This window comes from Bombina bombina, chromosome 9 (assembly GCF_027579735.1).
Source record: "Bombina bombina isolate aBomBom1 chromosome 9, aBomBom1.pri, whole genome shotgun sequence".
Taxonomy (NCBI): domain Eukaryota; kingdom Metazoa; phylum Chordata; class Amphibia; order Anura; family Bombinatoridae; genus Bombina; species Bombina bombina.
The window spans coordinates 239,515,682-239,536,488 of NC_069507.1; the positions used below are offsets into that span (position 1 = coordinate 239,515,682).

Consider the following 20,807-nt stretch of genomic DNA (forward strand, 5'->3'; position numbering starts at 1 on the left):
TGCACACCAAATTTGGAAGCTTTAACCCTTAAAATAACGGAACCGGAGCCGTTTTGAACTTTAACCCCTTTACAGTCCCTGGTATCTGCTTTGCTGAGACCCAACCAAGCCCAAAGGGGAATACGATACCAAATGACGCCTTCAGAAAGTCTTTTCTAAGTATCAGAGCTCCTCTCACATGCGACTGCATGCCATGCCTCTCAAAAACAAGTGCGCAACACCGGCGCGAAAATGAGGCTCTGCTTATGCTTTGGGAAAGCCCCTAAAGAATAAGGTGTCTAAACCAGTGCCTGCCGATATTATTATATCAAAATACCCAGATAAAATGATTCCTCAAGGCTAAATATGTGTTAATAATGAATCGATTTAGCCCAAAAAAAGTCTACAGTTTTAATAAGCCCTTGTGAAGCCCTTATTTACGATCGTAATAAACATGGCTTACCGGATCCCATAGGGAAAATGACAGCTTCCAGCATTACATCGTCTTGTTAGAATGTGTCATACCTCAAGCAGCAAGAGACTGCACACTGTTCCCCCAACTGAAGTTAATTGCTCTCAACAGTCCTGTGTGGAACAGCCATGGATTTTAGTGACGGTTGCTAAAATCATTTTCCTCATACAAACAGAAATCTTCATCTCTTTTCTGTTTCTGAGTAAATAGTACATACCAGCACTATTTCAAAATAACAAACTCTTGATTGAATAATAAAAACTACAGTTAAACACTAAAAAACTCTAAGCCATCTCCGTGGAGATGTTGCCTGTACAACGGCAAAGAGAATGACTGGGGTAGGCGGAGCCTAGGAGGGATCATGTGACCAGCTTTGCTGGGCTCTTTGCCATTTCCTGTTGGGGAGGAGAATATCCCACAAGTAAGGATGACGCCGTGGACCGGACACACCTATGTTGGAGAAAATAGGTTTATGACCCTTTAAATTACTCACTCTAGCCCCATTTCGAAGGAATGGATAGACAAGGTTCCCAACCAGAGAACCTGTCCGCCTGTGTTTGTAGCAGGTTTGCAGCTGACACTGTTCACTACCCATATTTATCGTTTGCACAAGGAAATCACCCAAAATGGATGAGTTTTTGAGTGTTTTTAAGGGACATTAAACTGCTGGGTACAACAAGTATACATAGCTTACTAATCACAGTTCTATTTTCCCTCCAATGCCCACAGCTCCCTTCAAAGCCATTATTTTGTTTTAAGCCTTTACAAGTGCTGGTTAGTTAAGTTCTGCATCATTAAACCGGGTGCTACATTTTGAAGTTTATGGGGACAGTCTTCTTGACTTTATTTATTGTTTCAAAAGATAGATAACGCCTTTACTACCCATTCTTCAGCTTTGCACAACTAACATTGCTATATTAATATACTTTATAACCTATAAGTTTGCCTGTTACTAAGACCCAGCAGGCGCCTCTTATCTCAGTGCTTTTCTAAATCTTGCACAACAGCTAGGCAGTGCTAGTTCATGTGTGCCATACAGATAACATTGCGCTCACTCCCATGGAGAATGAAAATGGTTATATAAGGACCAGCACTGATTGGCTAAAATGCAAGATTGTAAAAAGCAATGAATAATTGGGCAGACTGCAGTGGCTTAGATATAGGTAATCACAGAGGTAAGAAGTGTGTTAATATAACTGTGTTGGTTACACAAAACTGGGGAATGGGTAATAAAGTGATTATATATATATATATATATATATATATATATATATAAAAACAATTTGCAAGTAGACTGTCCCTTTAAGTATTCTTGCACCCTGTGACAGAAGTGGTGCGTATTCACAGATCAGTGATATTATCCTCTTTTTGACAAGGCGCATCATTCCCTTTACTTAAAGTGAATGTAAATTTTGATGCTAAAGTGCCCGGTTTTTAAATTTTTTATTAAAACAGGGGCATTTTAATTCATCAAAATTTACATTTCACTCCTGTTGTGAAAAAAGACTTCCCTTTTAAACTTGACAGCCGCTCCAGCTTCCCCCGGTCGTTGCAAGCCATTTCTGACATCAGAAATGATAGATCGGTCATCCTTCAATCCCAGCTCCCCCCCCCCGGGCGAATCAGTGTCTGATTCAATGTCGTAATTGGAAGAAGCAGGATTCCTCATTTTAGACCCAGGAAGAGGCTTTGCGACGACCAGGGGAAGCTGTAGCTGCTGTCAAGTTTAAAAGGTACGTTTTTTTTCACAAGAGGAGTGAAATGTAAATTTTGATGAATTAAAGTGCCCCTGTTTTTAATCGAATTTTTAAAAACCGGGCACTTTAGCATCAAAATTTACATTCACTTTAAGCTGCACAATACAGAGCAGGAGCTGCATGTTCTTGCTGTTGCTGCTATATATTGTTCCTGAGGACTTTATTATATTTGTTTTGCAACTTTTAAACTGTGTAAAAAAAATTAAAAAGCTTCCTATTTGCATTATGTGAGCTAATCCAGAGTGCAACAGCTGTCAAGATGGCTGCCCCAGTATAAAGATGCAGAGCTTCTGTAATGGGTTAAACTGAGGGGACAGCTATAAAGAGAGCTGCAGGTTCAAGGGGTAAAACAGCAGTTTGTCGTGTAGTAACCTGGCTATTGTAATAATTGTGCCCAGCAGTGTTAAGTATAGGAGCAGGGGGCACTTTGAGTGCTAAGCAATTTCCTACCTGGGTGCTAAGCTGTTTTAAGTTTTTTTAAAAAAATTTAACTCCCCCACCCCCCAGATCCCCAAGACCTACAAGGTTAGGCGATTACCTTCCCAATAGTGGGTCTTGGAGGTCTGTAGCTGCTTAGATGCCCGAGATACAGGCTTCTAAGCAGCATGCCCCCTGCTCCTATACTTAACATTGTGAATTTTAAATAAAGTTTGGCAGTGACCTCATCACATCATTGCGCATGATGTAACCACGCATAACGTGAAGCCCCAGTGATGCCTGTCACTATGCAGGCCCGATCGCTGGGGTAGGAGCGGGTGGGAGCCTCCAGATCTCCCTCAAAGTGGGAGAGTGCTAGTGACGGCTCTGAGACGTCGTTAGCACCTGAGTGGGAAACTCTGAGACGGCTTAGAGCCGTCGTCAGCACTGAAAGGGTTAAAGATCATGGAACTTCTGCATTAGAATGTCCCTTTAATTGAAACAGAACTAAAGCAGCTCACACCCCCACGAGTGCAGAAATAATGTAAACCGGGCAGGACTTACCCGCTCTCTGGCTCTTTGGATCTTCTCTCTGTCTTCATTCAGGTTTTCCAAGATATTCTGACCAATTTGCTCTGTGGAAAACAAATAAGGAACAACTTAAATAAATGTGTTAACTGCTATGTAATAATTAAAGATAATTTAGCACACGTGTAACAGTTTGTGCTACTGATTCAGCAAATCACACCCTAAAGTGCCTGTTCCCACATAAAGTAAAACCTTAATTATAAATATGGAAGCTGAGATCTTTTTATTGGGAAGACAAATTTCTAGTGTACTTGGACTTGGGTGGGGATCCCCAGAGATATCACAGCTATTAGCAGACACAAGTGTGTGACACAGCAGCAGTGTGCACACTATATGATGGCAGCCCTACTAATTATTACATGGACATACAACCCCACATTTGTCTTTCATGATTTAGTCAGAACATGATTCAGATAGAGCAAGTAATTTTAAGACACTTTTAAATTCATCTCTTTTTTCAAATTTACTTCTTTGCTGAAAAAGAATATGTACATATCCTACACTACTGGGAGCCAGCAGCTAATTGGTGGCTTCACACATTTGTTTCTTGTCATTGGCTGACTAGAAAGATTTAGCTAGTTCCCAACAAAGGATACCAAGAGAATGAAGCAACTTTGATAATAAAAGTTAACAGGAAAGTTGTATGCTTTATCTGAATCACGAAAAAAAAGAAAAATGTGGGTTTTATGTCCCTTTAAGTTCAGTTGTATCATCCACACCTATTGCTAACAGGTGCAGTTAGCCATGAAATCTCCCTAAACAAACATTGACAGTGCAATGGGTCACAATGAAGACCTCAGTGACTTTGTCATAGGAAGCTATCTTTGCCACAAGTCAGTTTGTGAAATATCTGCCCCGGGCGACAGTAAATGCTATGATTGTGCAGTAACAGCAGCCCAGTCATGAAGGTGCAGGTCACACATTCAGCTATAATCTGCTGCATCGTTACTACAGAGTTCCAAACTGCCTCTGGAAGCAGCTTCAGCACAAGAACTGTGCGTCAAGAGCTTCATGGAACAGTTTTTATGGCCAACATACACAATGCCAAGCACCAGCTGGAGTGGTATAAAGCTCGCCGCCACGGGACTCTGGAGCAGTGGAAACGTGTTCTCTAGAGTGATGAATCATTCTTCCCTATCTGGCAGCCTGATAGAATCTGGGTGTGGCGGATGCCAAAAGAACGCTACCTACCAGAATGCATAGTGCCTACTGTAAAGTTTGGTGGAGGAGGAATAATAGTCTGGGGTGTTTTTCAGGGATTTCACTAGTTTCAGTGAAGGACCCTCTTAATGCTACAGGAAACAAAGACATTTTAGACAAATAGGTGCTTCTTTGTGGCAACAGTTTGGGGAAGGCCCCTTTCTGATCCAGCACAGCAGTGCCCCTGAATACAAAGTGAGGTCCACGAAGAAATGGTTTAATGATTTTGGTGTGGAGAAACTTGAGTGGCATGCACTGAGCTCCTACTTCAACCCCACTGAATACCTTTGGGATAAACAAGGACATTGACTGAGTGCCAGACCATCCCTTATAATAGCAGTGCCTGGCTTCACAAAATCTTTTTTGGCTGAATGGGCACAAATTCCCACAAACTCAGGCAACTCCATATAAATATTAATGCTCCATATTAATGCTCTTGGTTTTAAAATGTGTGACCAACACACTCATACAGATGTGATGGTCAAGTGTCCATATAGTTTTGGCCATTTAGTATTTATCTGTCCCTAAGTGACCACAGAAAGGAAGATCAGCTAAACAACACTCAATACAATATTCCCTAAATATTCACCTAAATGGCTCTTAAAACATATGTTCGTCCGATTACAAGTGGTGCGATATTGATAGCACGGGACACAGTAGGCTATATCGCTGGACAGGGCTAACATTAGCGCACAACTTGATATTACAAGTCCATGGTAAAGCGCTTTAACCAGAGAAGGGTTAGCGCAGCTGACTTTGCTCAAGCGCAACCTATACTTTCAATGGTTATAATGATAATTTGTGCTCATATAACAAGTTGAAAGTTATAGGTTGCGCTTGAGTGCAAGATAAAACTGCTCTAGAATACTGCAATGGTTAAAAAAAAAAAGTTGGACAAATTACATCATAAAGATATTTAAATAAAGTGACAATAAAAAATATCCACACAATAATATATAATCACAAAGTCACTAAAAATATAATAATAATAAAATGTGACATGTGCACATAATATTAAAATAATAAAAAATATTACACACACACATATATACATATATATATATATATATATATATATATATATATACACACACACTTTTAAATAAAAAATATAATTTCACTATTAATACAATTGTTTTAAGAGGGTTAAAAGAGATATGGCATATAATAAGGTGTTTGACTGGAAAGGGCATATATATATATATATATATATATATATATATATATATATATATATACACTGTATATATTAGGGCTGGGCAATATGGGTAACAAAAATTGTGATTTTTTTTTTAATAAAAAAAAACGCGATTGTGATTTAATCGCGATTTTCTTATAAATGACTATAACACCTTTACACTCTTTGAGCATACAAATACAAACCACAAAATAGTTCAAATAAAATTTGCTGCCTGTGATGTGATTAAATATTAGCCACTAGCCAGTTATTAGGTCTTATGACACACAACATTGTCAAGTTTTCTTGGACAGTCATTCTAACAGTGGGCAGTGGTATGATTAACAAATGAAGCAGTGTAAGCCACATACACACACAAATATATATATATATATATATATATATTTATATATATATATATATATACACATACATACATACACACATATATAATATACAATCACATACACAGTTGCACACAGATATATATAAATTAAAAAACATTGTAGATGCAGTTAAGTTAACCCAGTAGCAGAGGGGACTGCAGTTTTAGCCTTTTTGGGAGCCGTGGGGTTAACTGCATCTGCTATGTATTTGAGCCGTTTCTCAGAGGAGCAGGAGATTGTGTGAGAGGTTCCATAATGTTTACATAACCTAAATTTCAGACTACAGACGTCCCTAGGGGGAAATATAAGTAAGTGGCTTTCTCTCCTGTTCATTTCTGCATGTGCTCTTCTTTTAGACTTCTAGATTGATCGGCTGCTTATGAGAACAGAAAGTGAAAGTAAAAACAGCCATTTTACAAATGTGTGCTAAAAGCAACCACTAGATGGCGCTGGTTTGCAAGAAATCACAAACAAATCAATATTACAGCCACTTCTGAGGATTTTTTTATTTAGCAAAAAATTGCAAACTCTCGCTGTTTTAAAATTGCGTCGATTAATCGCAGTTTTAAATCGCATATGTGATTAATCGTGCAGCCCTAATATATATATGTATATATTTGTATAGATATATAGGTATAGATATATATTTTACAAAAATATATCCCTGATATAATTCCTTCTAATTCTTTTTTGACAATTATGTGTGGAATATAAGGACTTTAAAGCACATTCATTTGTTGCTTTAATGTTACACACAGCCATTCTTTGCCACTAATTGTCCTCAGCAGAAGAGATTAGATAAGAAAACCTAGGTTTAAACATGGCAGAGCCCACTACTTAATGGAAACTAAAGTGCTTTATAGAAGCTAAAGCTTTACACTGAAACATGTAACTTTTAAAAATACAACTGCATATTATTATCAGGGTTATCTTTTACTTTAAATACAACATTATATTTACCGTTTAAAGGGACAGCAAACACCTTTTAAATAAAAGACACAGCTATAGATTAAAACATCAGCTAACTTTAAATATTTTTTAAGCAAATTAACATTGTTTGCCACTTTTGTTTTTCCAATAGTCACACTGCACCCCCACTTTCCTTATTTGGAAGAGCCAATCAGGGCTCTAGTCTGCAGACAACAAGGCTAACCAATGTCATAAAGTTCAAATAAAATGCATTGTTTTGGAGTTGTTATGAGTTAAAGAAAATAGGGAAATATATATATATATATATATATATATATATATATATATATATATATATATATATATACACACACTGTACCATGGTTTGCCTTGGGTAGTCATCAAGGTGCAATTTCTGCTCTGAGTATTAAAAAATACACTATACGCAGCAAAATTACACAAAAAGTAGTAAAATAAATAATGAACATTGTATTAGTTCACTTTATACATTTTATATTGAAGTCTCAAGGTGTTTACTGTTCCTTTTGTGGTCCAATGAGGGTTCACTGGTGATATTAGCAGGTTGAATTGGGTTGAAAAGTCTAACTAAATGAACCTTCCAATGTAATAAAATGCTCTTATTTGTTGTTTGTTATCAATATGTGAATATTTGTTGGTAATTCTGTTGCATTCAAGATGAGAATACAGGCGTATCTCATTTTATTGCGCTTTGTAGATATTGTGTTGTTTTTTTAACAAATTGATGGTTTGTGGGAACCCTGTGTTGAGCAAGTCTGTAGGCGACATTTTTTCCTACATATATACACATATAAATACATAAACACAAATGTATGCACCTATATATACACACAAATACATAAATACAAATGTATACACCTATATATACACACAAATACATAAGTACAAATGTATACACATATAAATACATAAATACAAATGTATGCACCTATATATACACATATAAATACATAAATACAAATGTATGCACCTATATATAAACAAAAATACATAAGTACAAATGTATACACATATAAATACAAATGTATGCACCTATATATGCACATATAAATACATAAATACATATGTATGCACCTATATATACACATAAATACATAAATACAAATGTATGTACCTATATATACACATATAAATACAAATGTATACAATATATATATACACATTTAAATACATATGTATACACATACTGTAGATATTCACATATAAATACATAAATACAAATGTATACACATATAAATACATAAATACAAATATATACACATACTGTATATACACATATATACATAAATACAAATGTATACACCTATATATACATATAAATACAAATCTATACACCTATATACACCATCAGCAAAAAGATTATGACTTGCTAAAGGCTCAGATGATGGTTAGCATTTTTTTTATCAATATATTATTTTTTAATTAAGGTGCGTTGTTATTTTAGACATAATGCTTGTGCGCACTTAATATACTACAGTATAGTTAGTGTAAATATAAAACTTTTATATGCACTGGGAAACCAAAACATTTGTGTGACTCACTTTATTGCAATAGTCACGTTATTGAGGTGGTCTGGAACCAAACCCGCAATATCCCAGAGATACGCCTGTACATACATCAATATATGTAGGAACACTACCTAACATTCAACTGGTAAAACTTTATTAAACATTGCTGACAAAGTTTATCTCATAACAAATTCTCCAGATTTATCTGTACATCTTTGAATTACTCGCATATATAAACTGTAATTTCGCCTCCTATCCAGCCAATTAGCAGAGCTACTACAGTTTTTTTTTTTTTTTTTTAAAGTGATTTAACAAAAACCAATGAAATAAAACAAACATTTGTCCAGATTTCACAGCAGGATGCACTTTAAACTACAGGTGATAAATGTTTTGAAAACGGCAGAAAGTACAACATATTACAGCGCTTTCAGCATCCACAGCCAAAAGCAGGAAGATAAACATTTCCTAGGATATCTGACCATAAAATTGACATTCCCATTACATTATCTTGTCCCTGCTGGCTCAGTATTCTTTATTTTTAGCTGAATGTACATTGCCTCCCAAAGGTGAAAAGTGGTACAATTGTGTGTTTTTTTTATATACACTACGAAGCTTCCAAATTTAATGACGACTAATGTAGGAGCAGTTTGTGTACATAAAATGAAAATAAATAATTGTATTACATATACCCTGAGTGCTGATTATATTGATTTGGAAGCAGTTATATATTTTCTAAGCTACAAACATACACTTAGCTTATACTGTTCTTCTACATAGAATGAGCAACAAATACAAGATTTTTCACAATATGCGTAAGTATAGTGATACCAAATGAGATGGGGTAATTGCTCACAAGAGCTCACGATCTAGAGGTGATGCCTGGAAGGGTCTGGAAGTGCATACTTGGTGATCCAGTCATCAGGTTACATTATTATTATTAATAATATATACAATAACAACATATTCCACAGGACAGTGAAGGTAGATGCATGACCACAGGACAGTGAAGGTAGATGCATGACCACAGGATAGTGAAGGTAGGTGCATGACCACACGACAGTGAAGGTAGGTGCATGACCACACGACAGTGAAGGTAGGTGCATGACCACAGGACAGTGAAGGTAGATGCATGACCACAGGACAGTGAAGGTAGATGCATGACCACAGGACAGTGAAGGTAGGTGCATGACCACACAACAGTGAAGGTAGGTGCATGACCACACGACAGTGAAGGTAGGTGCATGACCACATGACAGTGAAGGTAGATGCATGACCACAGGACAGTGAAGGTAGGTGCATGACCACAGGACAGTGAAGGTAGGTGCATGACCACACGACAGTGAAGGTAGGTGCATGACCACACAACTGTGAAGTCAGTAAAGGTAGGGGCATGACCACAGGACAGTGAAGGTAGGTGCATGACCACAGGACAGTAAAGGTAGGTGCATGACCACACAACTGTGAAGGCAGTGAAGGTAGATGCATGATCACAGGACAGTGAAGGTAGGTGCATGACCACACGACTGTGAAGTCAGTGAAGGTAGGGGCATGACCACAGGACAGTGAAGGTATGTTGCATGACCACAGGACAGTGAAGGTATGTTGCATGACCACAGGACAGTAAAGGTAGGTGCATGACCACAGGACAGTAAAGGTAGGTGCATGACCACAGGACAGTAAAGGTAGGTGCATGACAACACAACTGTGAAGTCTGTGAAAGTAGGGGCATGACCACAGGAGAGTGAAGGTAGGTGCATGACCACATGACAGTGAAGGTAGGTGCATGACCACATGACAGTGAAGGTAGGTGCATGATTACAGGACAGTGAAGGTAGGTGCATGACCACAGGACAGTGAAGGTAGGTGCATGACCACAGGACAGTGAAGGTAGGTGCATGACAACACAACTGTGAAGTCAGTGAACGTAGGGGCATGACCACAGGACAGTGAAGGTAGGTGCATGACCACAGGACAGTGAAGGTAGGTGCATGACCACAGGACAGTGAAGGTAGGTGCATGACCACAGGACAGTGAAGGTAGGTGCATGACCACAGGACAGTGAAGGTAGGTGCATGACCACAGGACAGTGAAGGTAGGTGCATGACCACAGGACAGTGAAGGTAGGTGCATGACCACAGGACAGTGAAGGTAGGTGCATGACCACAGGACAGTGAAGGTAGGTGTATGACCACATGACAGTGAAGGTAGGTGCATGACCACATGACTGTGAAGGTAGGTGCATGATGACAGGAAAATATTTTAGGAAGGCAATTACAAGAAGAATAAAGTGGTAGAAAGGGCCATCTAATGAACATCACCCTTATACAAGGAGATCTAAAGTACAGATGGGCTTGAGAGGTTACATACTATGGAAACTGTTGAGAGAAGATGAGAGGTAAGACATTAGATAGACTGGTGTAGGTTTTATACCTCCTTAAACAGGTGTGTTTTTAGAGAACCCTTGAAACAATGGAAGCTTGAGAAAGTCTTGCAAAGTGAGAGACAAGGAGTACGAGAGAGCAGGGGCAGTTCTAGAGTTAAATTCACTTAAAGGATCATTAAATGCAGTAGAATTGCATAACTAACCAGTGCATAATAAAAAAGACAATGCAATAACACCTACTCTGAATTTCAAATAAGCAGTAGATTTTTTTTCTGGCAAATTGATTTTTTCTCCCATTTTCCGAACCCCTGTATCATGTGACAAACATCTGCCAATCACAGACTATTATATATATGAGTTTGTGCACATGATCAGTAGCAGCTTTTCCCCCCAGAAAGTGTGAATCGAAAAAGACTGTGCCAAATTTCATAATGGAAGTAAATATGAAAGTGTCTTAAAAATTGTATCCTGAAACGGATGTCCCAACACATTAATGTAGCAGGAATTTTATAATATATTTATATTTATTTATTAATTCATTTATTTTTGTCTCCATTTAGTTGGAGTTATTTTGAAAAAGTCTAAAACATGAGAGAAAACCCTTTTTGAGTGTGTGGCCCAAAAGCAATAAACTTCTAATGAGTGCGTTAGTGCCTATGGCACCATTTTTTATTTTTTAAATAAAGGGACATTATATAAACAATGATTTTTTTATGAAACCATACTTATTGCTGATATATAACAGCAATTCACACACAAAAAACAACAAATAAAGGGACGTTAAACACTAAATAAATGATAGATAGAATGATGCATTCCAAGAAAAAAAAAGCCTGAGAATAACACGTAAATGCATTTTTAAAGTCTTATTAGCTGTTTAAATATTGACAAAATACATATAAATTTTTAGTGTGTATAAAACAATGGGAGCTGCCATGTTGTAACTTAGGTTACCTTCTCTGCTGTGGCCAATAAGGGACAGTCATAAATAGGTCACTAGAGTGTGCAGCCAATGGCTGTGTGGATTAGAACAGTGTTCTGCACTTCCATTTCTAACAGGAACTGAAAAGCTCATTATTTCAGAATGGAATTACAGGTAACGGGGACAAAATAAATAATGAATGTATATTGCAGAGTGTTTTTTAAATATACAAGTTGTCTTTTTATATTACCATCTGTGGTTAACGACGCTTTACGTATGTTTGCGGCCTATGAAACAAGCAGTATGATGGTAGTCTAATAATGGAGTGCCAGAATATGCGTTTTGAGTACTACCTTGTATACTTGCACCTAAAGATCACCACCCCCTGACTTAGAAAAATAAAATAAGATCAAAGTATGGTATCAATATATAATGCTTTAATTCAGCTTAATTGCTGTGTATTCAGTTTTAATACAAAATTATTATAATGCTGATACACTTACAAATCATCATTTCATATAACAATTACAATGACAAATATTTGTATTTATTTATAGACTTTTAAAACATAAAAACAACTATCAATAATTAGATATCTGCTAGCAGTTCCTCCAGCTTGCCATGCATTATGCTATAACATTTTTTTTATTATTGGTTGAGGATTTACAAACAAGTATAAACATTTTTTGCAAGAAGCTGTCTGCATTATACTCTCTTTGTTTCTGCATTAACATTTAAAAGTGAGACTTTATTTAATGAAATTAAGAGAAGAGAAAAAAAATGATATCCTCCATTCATTCTGATGATTCATTTTCTAATAACCTGGAATTTGTAGAAATAATTGGCGGCTTTCATATGGCAGGACAAAGGCTTACCTTAGATTAATTACACAACCATGGATGGAAATTTAGCTTTGAAATCATTGGATTGTGTATGGAGCATTTCACACTTTGGTATTTTATGTACTGTGAGTGAGTCAAAGCATAGAATAATGATCAATTTTAGCCCCTCTTTTCCTTCATCATTCAACACAGAGTCACACATATGGATATGGATTGGTCTGTAGCTAAAATGATGTTTATTTATAAAGCCCAAATGATAGGAAATATACACAGCTAATACACCTTAAAGGGATATAAAACACAATTTTTCTCTTTCATGATTCAGATAGAGCAGTGTTTGTCAACCGCTGCCCTCAACTACCCCCAACAGGGCAAGTTTTCATTATAGTTGAACTAGAGAACAAGTGAAATAATCAGCTGTTTGGTAACCATGGTTACTAACCTGCTCTCAAGCATTACCTGATTATTTCACCTGTGCACTAGTTCAGTTATAAAGAAAACCTGGACTGTTGGGGGTACCGAGGGCCACAGTTGAGAAACACTGAGATAGAGCATGCAATGTTAGACAACTTTCTAGTTTACTTCTATTATCATGTTTTCTTTGTTCTCGCTATCTTTTGTTGAAAAGCTGGGACTTAAGCTCAGGAGAGTGCACGTGGATGCGGCATTATATGGCAGCAGTTTTGAATTCTGTTTATCCATTTGCAAGAGCACTGTTTCCTGCGATTTATTGCTCCAGAAACCTCCCTCTCTTCAACAAAGAATACAATGGAAACAAAGCAAATTGGAACCTTTTAAAAAATTGTATCCTCTGTCTGAATTACAAAAGGAATTTTTGGGGGTTTCATATCCTTTTAAAATTTCAGAATAATCTCTATGATATACAATAGCACTAAATATGTTACAGAACATATTACACTTAAAGGGACAGTCAAGTAAAAAAAATCTTTCATGATTTAAATAGGGCATGTAATTCTAAACAACTTTCAAATTTACTTTTATTACCAATTTTGCTTTGTTCTCTTGGTATTCTTAGTTGAAAGCTAAATCTAGGAGGTTTATTTGCTAATTTCTTAGACCTTGAAGGCCACCTCTAATATGAAAGCATTTTGACAGTTTTTCCCCACTAGAGGGCGTTAGTTCATGTGTTTCATATAGATAACATTGAGCTCAGGCACGTGAAGCTCCTAAGAGCAAGCACTGATTGGCTAAAAATGCGAGTCTGTCAAAAGAACTGAAATAAGGGGACAGTTTGCAGAGCCATAGATACAAGGTAATCACAGAGGTAAAAAGTATATTATTGTAACTGTTGGTTATGCAAAATTGGGGAATGTGTAATAAAGGGATTATCTACCTTTTTAAACAACAAAAAAATCTGGTGTTTACTGTCCCTTTAATGTTAGTGAATAGGGACCATTCTACTCTAAGCTTTGTCAATCTGTGCAAACATTCTGAAAACAGGGTTCAAATAGATGCACTGAGGGACAATTGTATCTACATAAGAAAAGAATAAAAAAAGGCAAAATGAAAAAAAAAAATACAACGTTTTAAACCATTTGCCTTAAAAATGATGATTTTTTTTTTTTTATAAAACATTTGTGTACTAGGGCTCTATGTGAATGAAGGAGACAAGAAACCAATGTACTGCTGGTGAAAATAACACAGATATTGCATGGGTCATAAAAAAATAGCATTGTATAAACTATAACTATGATTATCTATCTATCTTTCTATCTACCTATCTATCTTTCTATCTATCTACCTATCTATCTATCTACCTATCTATCTGTCTCTATCTATCTATCTGTCTCTATCTATCTATCTGTCTCTATCTATCTATCTGTCTCTATCTATCTATCTATCTATCTACCTACCTATCTATCTACCTATCTATCTATCTATCTATCTATCTACCTATCTTTCTATCTATCTACCTATCTATCTATCTATCTATCTATCTACCTATCTATCTATCTACCTATCTTTCTATCTATCTACCTATCTATCTATCTGTCTCTATCTATCTACCTATCTTTCTATCTATCTATCTATCTATCTACCTACCTACCTATCTATCGTGTTCCCCTCACTGATTTTAGTAACCACTTGGCTAAAATCTAACTAAAACGAGCTAATTTTTTTCCATTGCCTGCTGCACAAATGATCACTAAATGAATTTAAGTTAACGTATGCAATTAAAGGTACTGTACATGAAACCCAAATGTTTTACTTTCTTGATTCAGATAGAGCATACAATTTTAAACAACTTTCTAATTTACTTTTATTATCAAATTGTCTTCTTACTCTTGATGTCTTTTGTTGAAAAGCAGGTACATAAGCTCAGGAGAGCGCACGACTGGGGCACTATATGGCAGAAGTTTTGCAAGAATGTTACCCATTGGCAAGAGCACTATTTCCTGCCATATAGTGCACCAGAGACCTACCTAGGTATCTCTTCAGCACAGAATATCACGTGAACAAAACAAATTTGATAATAGAAGCAAATTGGAAGCATTTTTAAAATGTTATGATTTGTCTAAATCACAGAAGAACATTTTTGGGTTTCATATCCCTTTACATTGTGCTTTGGAAAAGATTAAAGGGACACTGAACACAAATTTTTTCTTTCATGATTCAGATAGAGCAAGCAAATTTAGGCAACTTTCTAATTTACTCCTATTATCAATTTTTCTTAGTTCTCTTGCTATCTTTATTTGAAAAAGAAGGCATCTAAGTTTTTTTTTTTTGGTTCAGAACTCAGGACAGCAGATTTTTATTGCTGGATGAATTTATCCACCAATCAGCAAGGACAACCCAGTTTGTTCACCAAATACGGGCCGGCATCTAAACTTACATTCTTGCATTTCAAATAAAGATAACATTTACAAACAGAAAATGCTATAATATTTATATATATATATATATATAGTATTACAATGCTTCCACCCAGCTGGCAAATCTTTCTTTGTTATATATATATACTGTATATGTGTGTGTGTGTATTTATGCAAACATATGTCTGTCTATCTATACACACATACATATATATATATATATATATATATATATATATATATATATATATATATGTGTGAGTGTGTGTGTGTGTATTTATGCACAAATCTATCTATACACACATACAAGTAAAACTGTATGTTTAAAACAAATTGTACAAAATTGATCCGTTATTATATTCTTTTTCTTAGCTGTAACATACACTAGAGAGGGTTAGTATAACGTTTCTACATAGTTCCCAACAGCCACAGATTCTGCTATTGATCAGTGCTGCATTAATATGTGAGATTGAGTCTTCTATTCTTAGCCTTGCTTACAGGGCAAATAGTGCACTGTTATAGAAACTATTCTATACATCGCTTTTTCCTCTAAGCAATAGGGCATTTCTAGGATATGATGAGCAGTTATACTCTTCATTATTCCTACTTTTGTGAAAAGATAAAATACCTTGTTTGCTGAAGCACAGATTGCTTGCGGCTAGTAAAGGGATATTATCACTCAGATACTGTATGCTTGTATGGAGGTGCATAATAACAATAGCATTCACATTAATAAGGATTTTTTATTATAAATGGGGCTATTCCCTGTAACAATGTGCGGTGTCCTTGCTGTATCCCATGAATCTTTAGTGATATCAGAATAAAACATATGATTGTGATGTCACTGAGTGTGAAGGACACCTGGCATTACAGTAGTGCAATTATACTGAACTACTGCACACTGTATGAAACATAATACAAATGTTGTTACAGGAGACAACCTGCACAATGTATATTAACATTTGTCATTAAATGTCTTATTAGTAATAGAGATACTGTAATGGCTCTTTTTAACAGGGGTTATAGTCACAGTAGTAAAGTTAACCATATTGCTGTTACTGCTAAGACATTATTGTTTAAAAAGATAGATAGTTTTGCATAAACCAACACGGTTAGATTAATACACTTTTTACCTCTGTGATTACCTTGTATTTAAGCCTCTGCAGACTGCATTCTTATCTCAGTGTTATTTACAGACTTGTATTTTATCAAATCAGTGCTGATTTATTAATAACTCCACGGGACTGAGCACAATGTTATCTATATGGTACACATCAACTGACCTTGCCTGGCTGAGAAAGGTATAAAAAAATGCATAAGACAAGAGACTCTCTGTAGTGGCTTAGAAACAGGGAGACATTTAGAGGTTTAAAGGTTATAAAGTATATTAATATAACAATGTTGGTTGTGCAAAGCTGGGGAATGGGTAGTAAAGGCATTATCTATCTTTTTAAACAATAACTATTTTGGTGTAGACTGTCCCTTTAACACCATCTTATGCACCAGAAAGAGATCTGTTTCAATGGCTGTGACACACCACTTGAAACACTTGAATGTTCGTTATCTTACTTCCTTTGCTATAGCTGAATAGGAACAAATATACATGAACCCCCGACACATCAACCAATCACTGTGCAGCATGTAGAGGTGTCAGGGCTGTGCATTCTACAGAATGCCTTAAACCTGTTTTGTTTTTTTTTGGGGGGGGGCGACGACGACATTGTAATTATAAGAACTTACAGGGAGATGAAACCAAACTCTTTTTTCTTTCATGATTGAGATTATGCAGTTTTAAACAACTTTCCAATTTACTTTGATTATCAAATTTGCTTTATTTTCTAGGTACAACAAGTGAACCAACAACAAGAGGCATCTATGTGCACCACCAATCACTAGCTAGCTCCCATAATGCAATACTACTCCTGAGCCTACCTAGGTATGCTTTTCAACAAAAGATACCAAGAAAACAAAGCAAATGTGATAATTGAAGTACATTTGAAAGTTGTTTAAAATGTCATGCTGTATCTGAATCATTCAAGTTTAATTGTGACTTTACTGTCCCTTTAAAGTTTAATTGTGACTTTACTGTCCCTTTAAAGTTTAATTGTGACTTTACTGTCCCTTTAAAGTTTAATTGTGACTTTACTGTCCCTTTAAAGTTTAATTGTGACTTTACTGTCCCTTTAAAGTTTAATTGTGACTTTACTGTCCCTTTAAAGTTTAATTGTGACTTTACTGTCCCTTTAAAGTTTAATTGTGACTTTACTGTGCCTTTAAATTACAGGAAAAGTAGGAAAAATAATAATGAAATTGCATTAAAAGATTATCTTTAATTATGCATAATTAAATTGGATATAACATGCTTGTTTAATGCCAATAGACTCACTACTACATGTGCCTGATGTCAATCTTTGTGCCTGCACAGGTACCTAAAAGGAAGATATATGCTCCATTCACAGTGCACGGTGCACACCAACTAGTCAACGTATATAATCTTAGGTACCGGCACATGTTAAAGGCTAAAGCATCTTTTTTTCTTAAAGAGACATTAAACACTAAACAAATCATTGTTTGAATGATGTATTCAGAGCAAATATTATCCTGAGAATAGTTTGTTCTTGTATTTTTAAAAATGATATTAGTAATTTAAATAGAAAAAATAAGGGTATAGTGAATGTTCATAAAGCAGTGGGCGGCGCCATATTGTAACTTAGGTTACTTTTTCTGCTGAGACCAATTAGGTACAGTTAGAAATGAATCACTAGAGTGTGCAACCAATGACTGTGCGGATTACAGCTGTGTCTGCACTTCCATGTTTAACATGAATTGGAAAGCCTACAATATTCAGAATTAAATTACAGGAAAGGAGAACAAAAATAATGAAAGTATAATGCAAATTTGTTTTACTACATGTAATTAAACAATTTATATTAATATCTTGAGTTGTTTAATGTCCCTTTAAACATTGCCAAGTGCCTTGCAATATTATCCTGGGGCTGGTGACTTCCAGGTCCCTCTAAATGGAACGGAGTATTTTTTTATGTTTTTATTGATAAATCCAGACTACAAAACTATCCTACACAATCTTACTCAAGTAATATAAAGTTCTTAGATAACAGATGAGACTGTTAGATTTTCAGTATCTGCTTCATTTCCTTTTCCCTAATAGAGATTATCCGGCTTTCCAAATGGACAATTCCAAAAACCGTTTAACCATCATTTAATTCATTCTTCCCCTTTCCGCATATCAGTGATTCCATTTAGTTCCCATCTATTAGCGTGGCACTGTCATTGCAGTGTATGTGATTTCGAATAAGCCAGTGTCACTTTGATGAATAGTGTCTCTCTTCGTTGATTGTTGAGGACAAATTGGCATCAATACACAGAGGTACAGACCATGTCAGCCGGCATATAGCAAAATGAATGGCTGATATGACACTTCATATTACATCTTCATCTCACATATCCAGCGTTGCTATAGACCTTGTAAAAGGCTAATATGTTTCCATCCCACAAGCCACTGTCGATAAATAATTGGCCACATCATCAATTTATCTACAGTCAAATTTTCTTAGTAGTTTACAGTCTGTTCTTCATATATTTTGTTTATTTGTTATGAAAACAGTCTGAACCATTCTTCTCCATGTTTAGCAGATACTTTCACCTGGGCAATGTAACCTTAATATCTGGCTACCGTTACCTTGTGGCATCAAAATCTTTTCCAAAAATCCAGCATCATGGCGGGCACTTATCCATAATTATCCTATAAGTATTTGCTCTCCCTTAAAGGGCTGCAAAGAAGCACCATTTAACATGTCAAAATATATTTTTGCATGGAAAAAGTTTAAGTTAAAGGGACTCCAACTTTGTTATTGTTTAAAACAATAGATAATCCCTTTATTACCCATTCCCCAGTTTTGCAGAATGTACACGGTTATACTAATATACTTTTTACCTCTGTGATTACCTTGTAGCTAAACCTCGGCAGACTGCCCCCTTATTTCATTTCTTTTGACAGACTTGCATTTTAGTCAATCAGCGCTGACTCATAGGTAAATGAAGTGAGCACAATATTATCTATATGGCACACATTAATTTGTGCTGTCTAACTGTGAAAAACAGCCAAAAGGCATTGAGATAAGAGGCGGCCTTCAAGGGCTTAGAAATTAGTATATGAGCCTACCTAGGTTTAGCTTTCAACAAAGAATACCAAGAGAACAAAGCATATTTCATGATAAAAGTAAATTGGAAATTTGTTTAAAATTGCATGCCCTATCTGAATCATGAAAGTTTAATTTTGACTAGACTGTCCCTTTAACGACCAAGGAAGTACTTCTTATTACCAAAAAGCAATGCCAACACCATATATGTCTGCTATTTCTGAACAAAGAGGATCCCAGAGAAGCATTTACAACCGTTTGTGCCATAATTGCACAAGATGTTTGTAAATAATTTCAGTGAGAAAGCTAATGTTTGTGAAAAAGTGAACAATTTTTTTTATTTGAGCGCATTTGGCGGTGACATGGTGGCATGAAATATAACAAAATGGGCCTAGCTCAATACTTTGGGTTGTCTACCACACTAAAGCTAAAACTAACCCTACAATCTCCCTAATTAACCCCTTCACTGCTGGCATAATACATGTGTGGTGTGCAGCGGCATTTAGCGGCCTTCTAATTACCAAAAAGCAACGCCAAAGCCATATATGTCTGCTATTTCTCTGAGAGAAGCATTTACAACCATTTGTAAACCATAATTGCACAAGCTGTTTGTAAATAATTTCAGTGAGAAACCTAAAGTTTGTGAAAAATTTACCATTTTTTTTTATTATTTGATCGAATTTGGCGGTGAAATGGTGGCATGAAATATACCAAAATGGGCCTAGATAAATACTTTGGGTTGTCTACTAAAAAAAAATATATACATGTGGAGGGTTATTCAGAGATTCCTGACAGACATCAGTGTTACAATGTAACTATCGCTAATTTCTGGGGGGAAAAAATGGTTTGGAAATAGCAAAGTGCTACTTGTATTTATTGCCCTATAACTTGCAAAACAGAACATGTAAACATTGGATATTCCTAAACTCAGGACAAAATTTAGAAAATATTTAGCATGGGTGTTTCTTTGGTGGTTGTAGATGTGTAACAGATTTTGGAAGTCAAAGTTAGAAAAAGTGTGTTTTTTTCAATTTTTTCATCATATTTTATAATTTTGTTATAGTAAATTATAAGATATGATGAAAATAATGGTATCTTTAGAAAGTCCATTTAATGGCGAGCAAAACTGTATATAATATGTGTGGGTACAGTAAATGAGTAAGAGGAAAATTACAGCTAAACACAAACACAGCAGAAATGTAAAAATAGCCCTGGTCCCAAACAGTAAGAAAAT

The 20,807-nt window shown here is 35.8% G+C and overlaps 1 protein-coding gene across 2 annotated transcripts in view; it reads right to left on the reverse strand.

The window, feature by feature from the left end:
• The window catches only part of VTI1A (vesicle transport through interaction with t-SNAREs 1A), an 854,126-nt gene that overhangs the window by 370,869 nt on the left and 462,450 nt on the right, over window positions 1-20,807 (reverse strand). For both annotated transcript variants that reach the window (XM_053692739.1, XM_053692740.1), the window contains exon 6: window positions 3,190-3,260. In XM_053692739.1, the coding sequence (XP_053548714.1) occupies window positions 3,190-3,260 (71 nt within the window). The remainder of the gene's footprint in view (window positions 1-3,189; window positions 3,261-20,807) is intronic.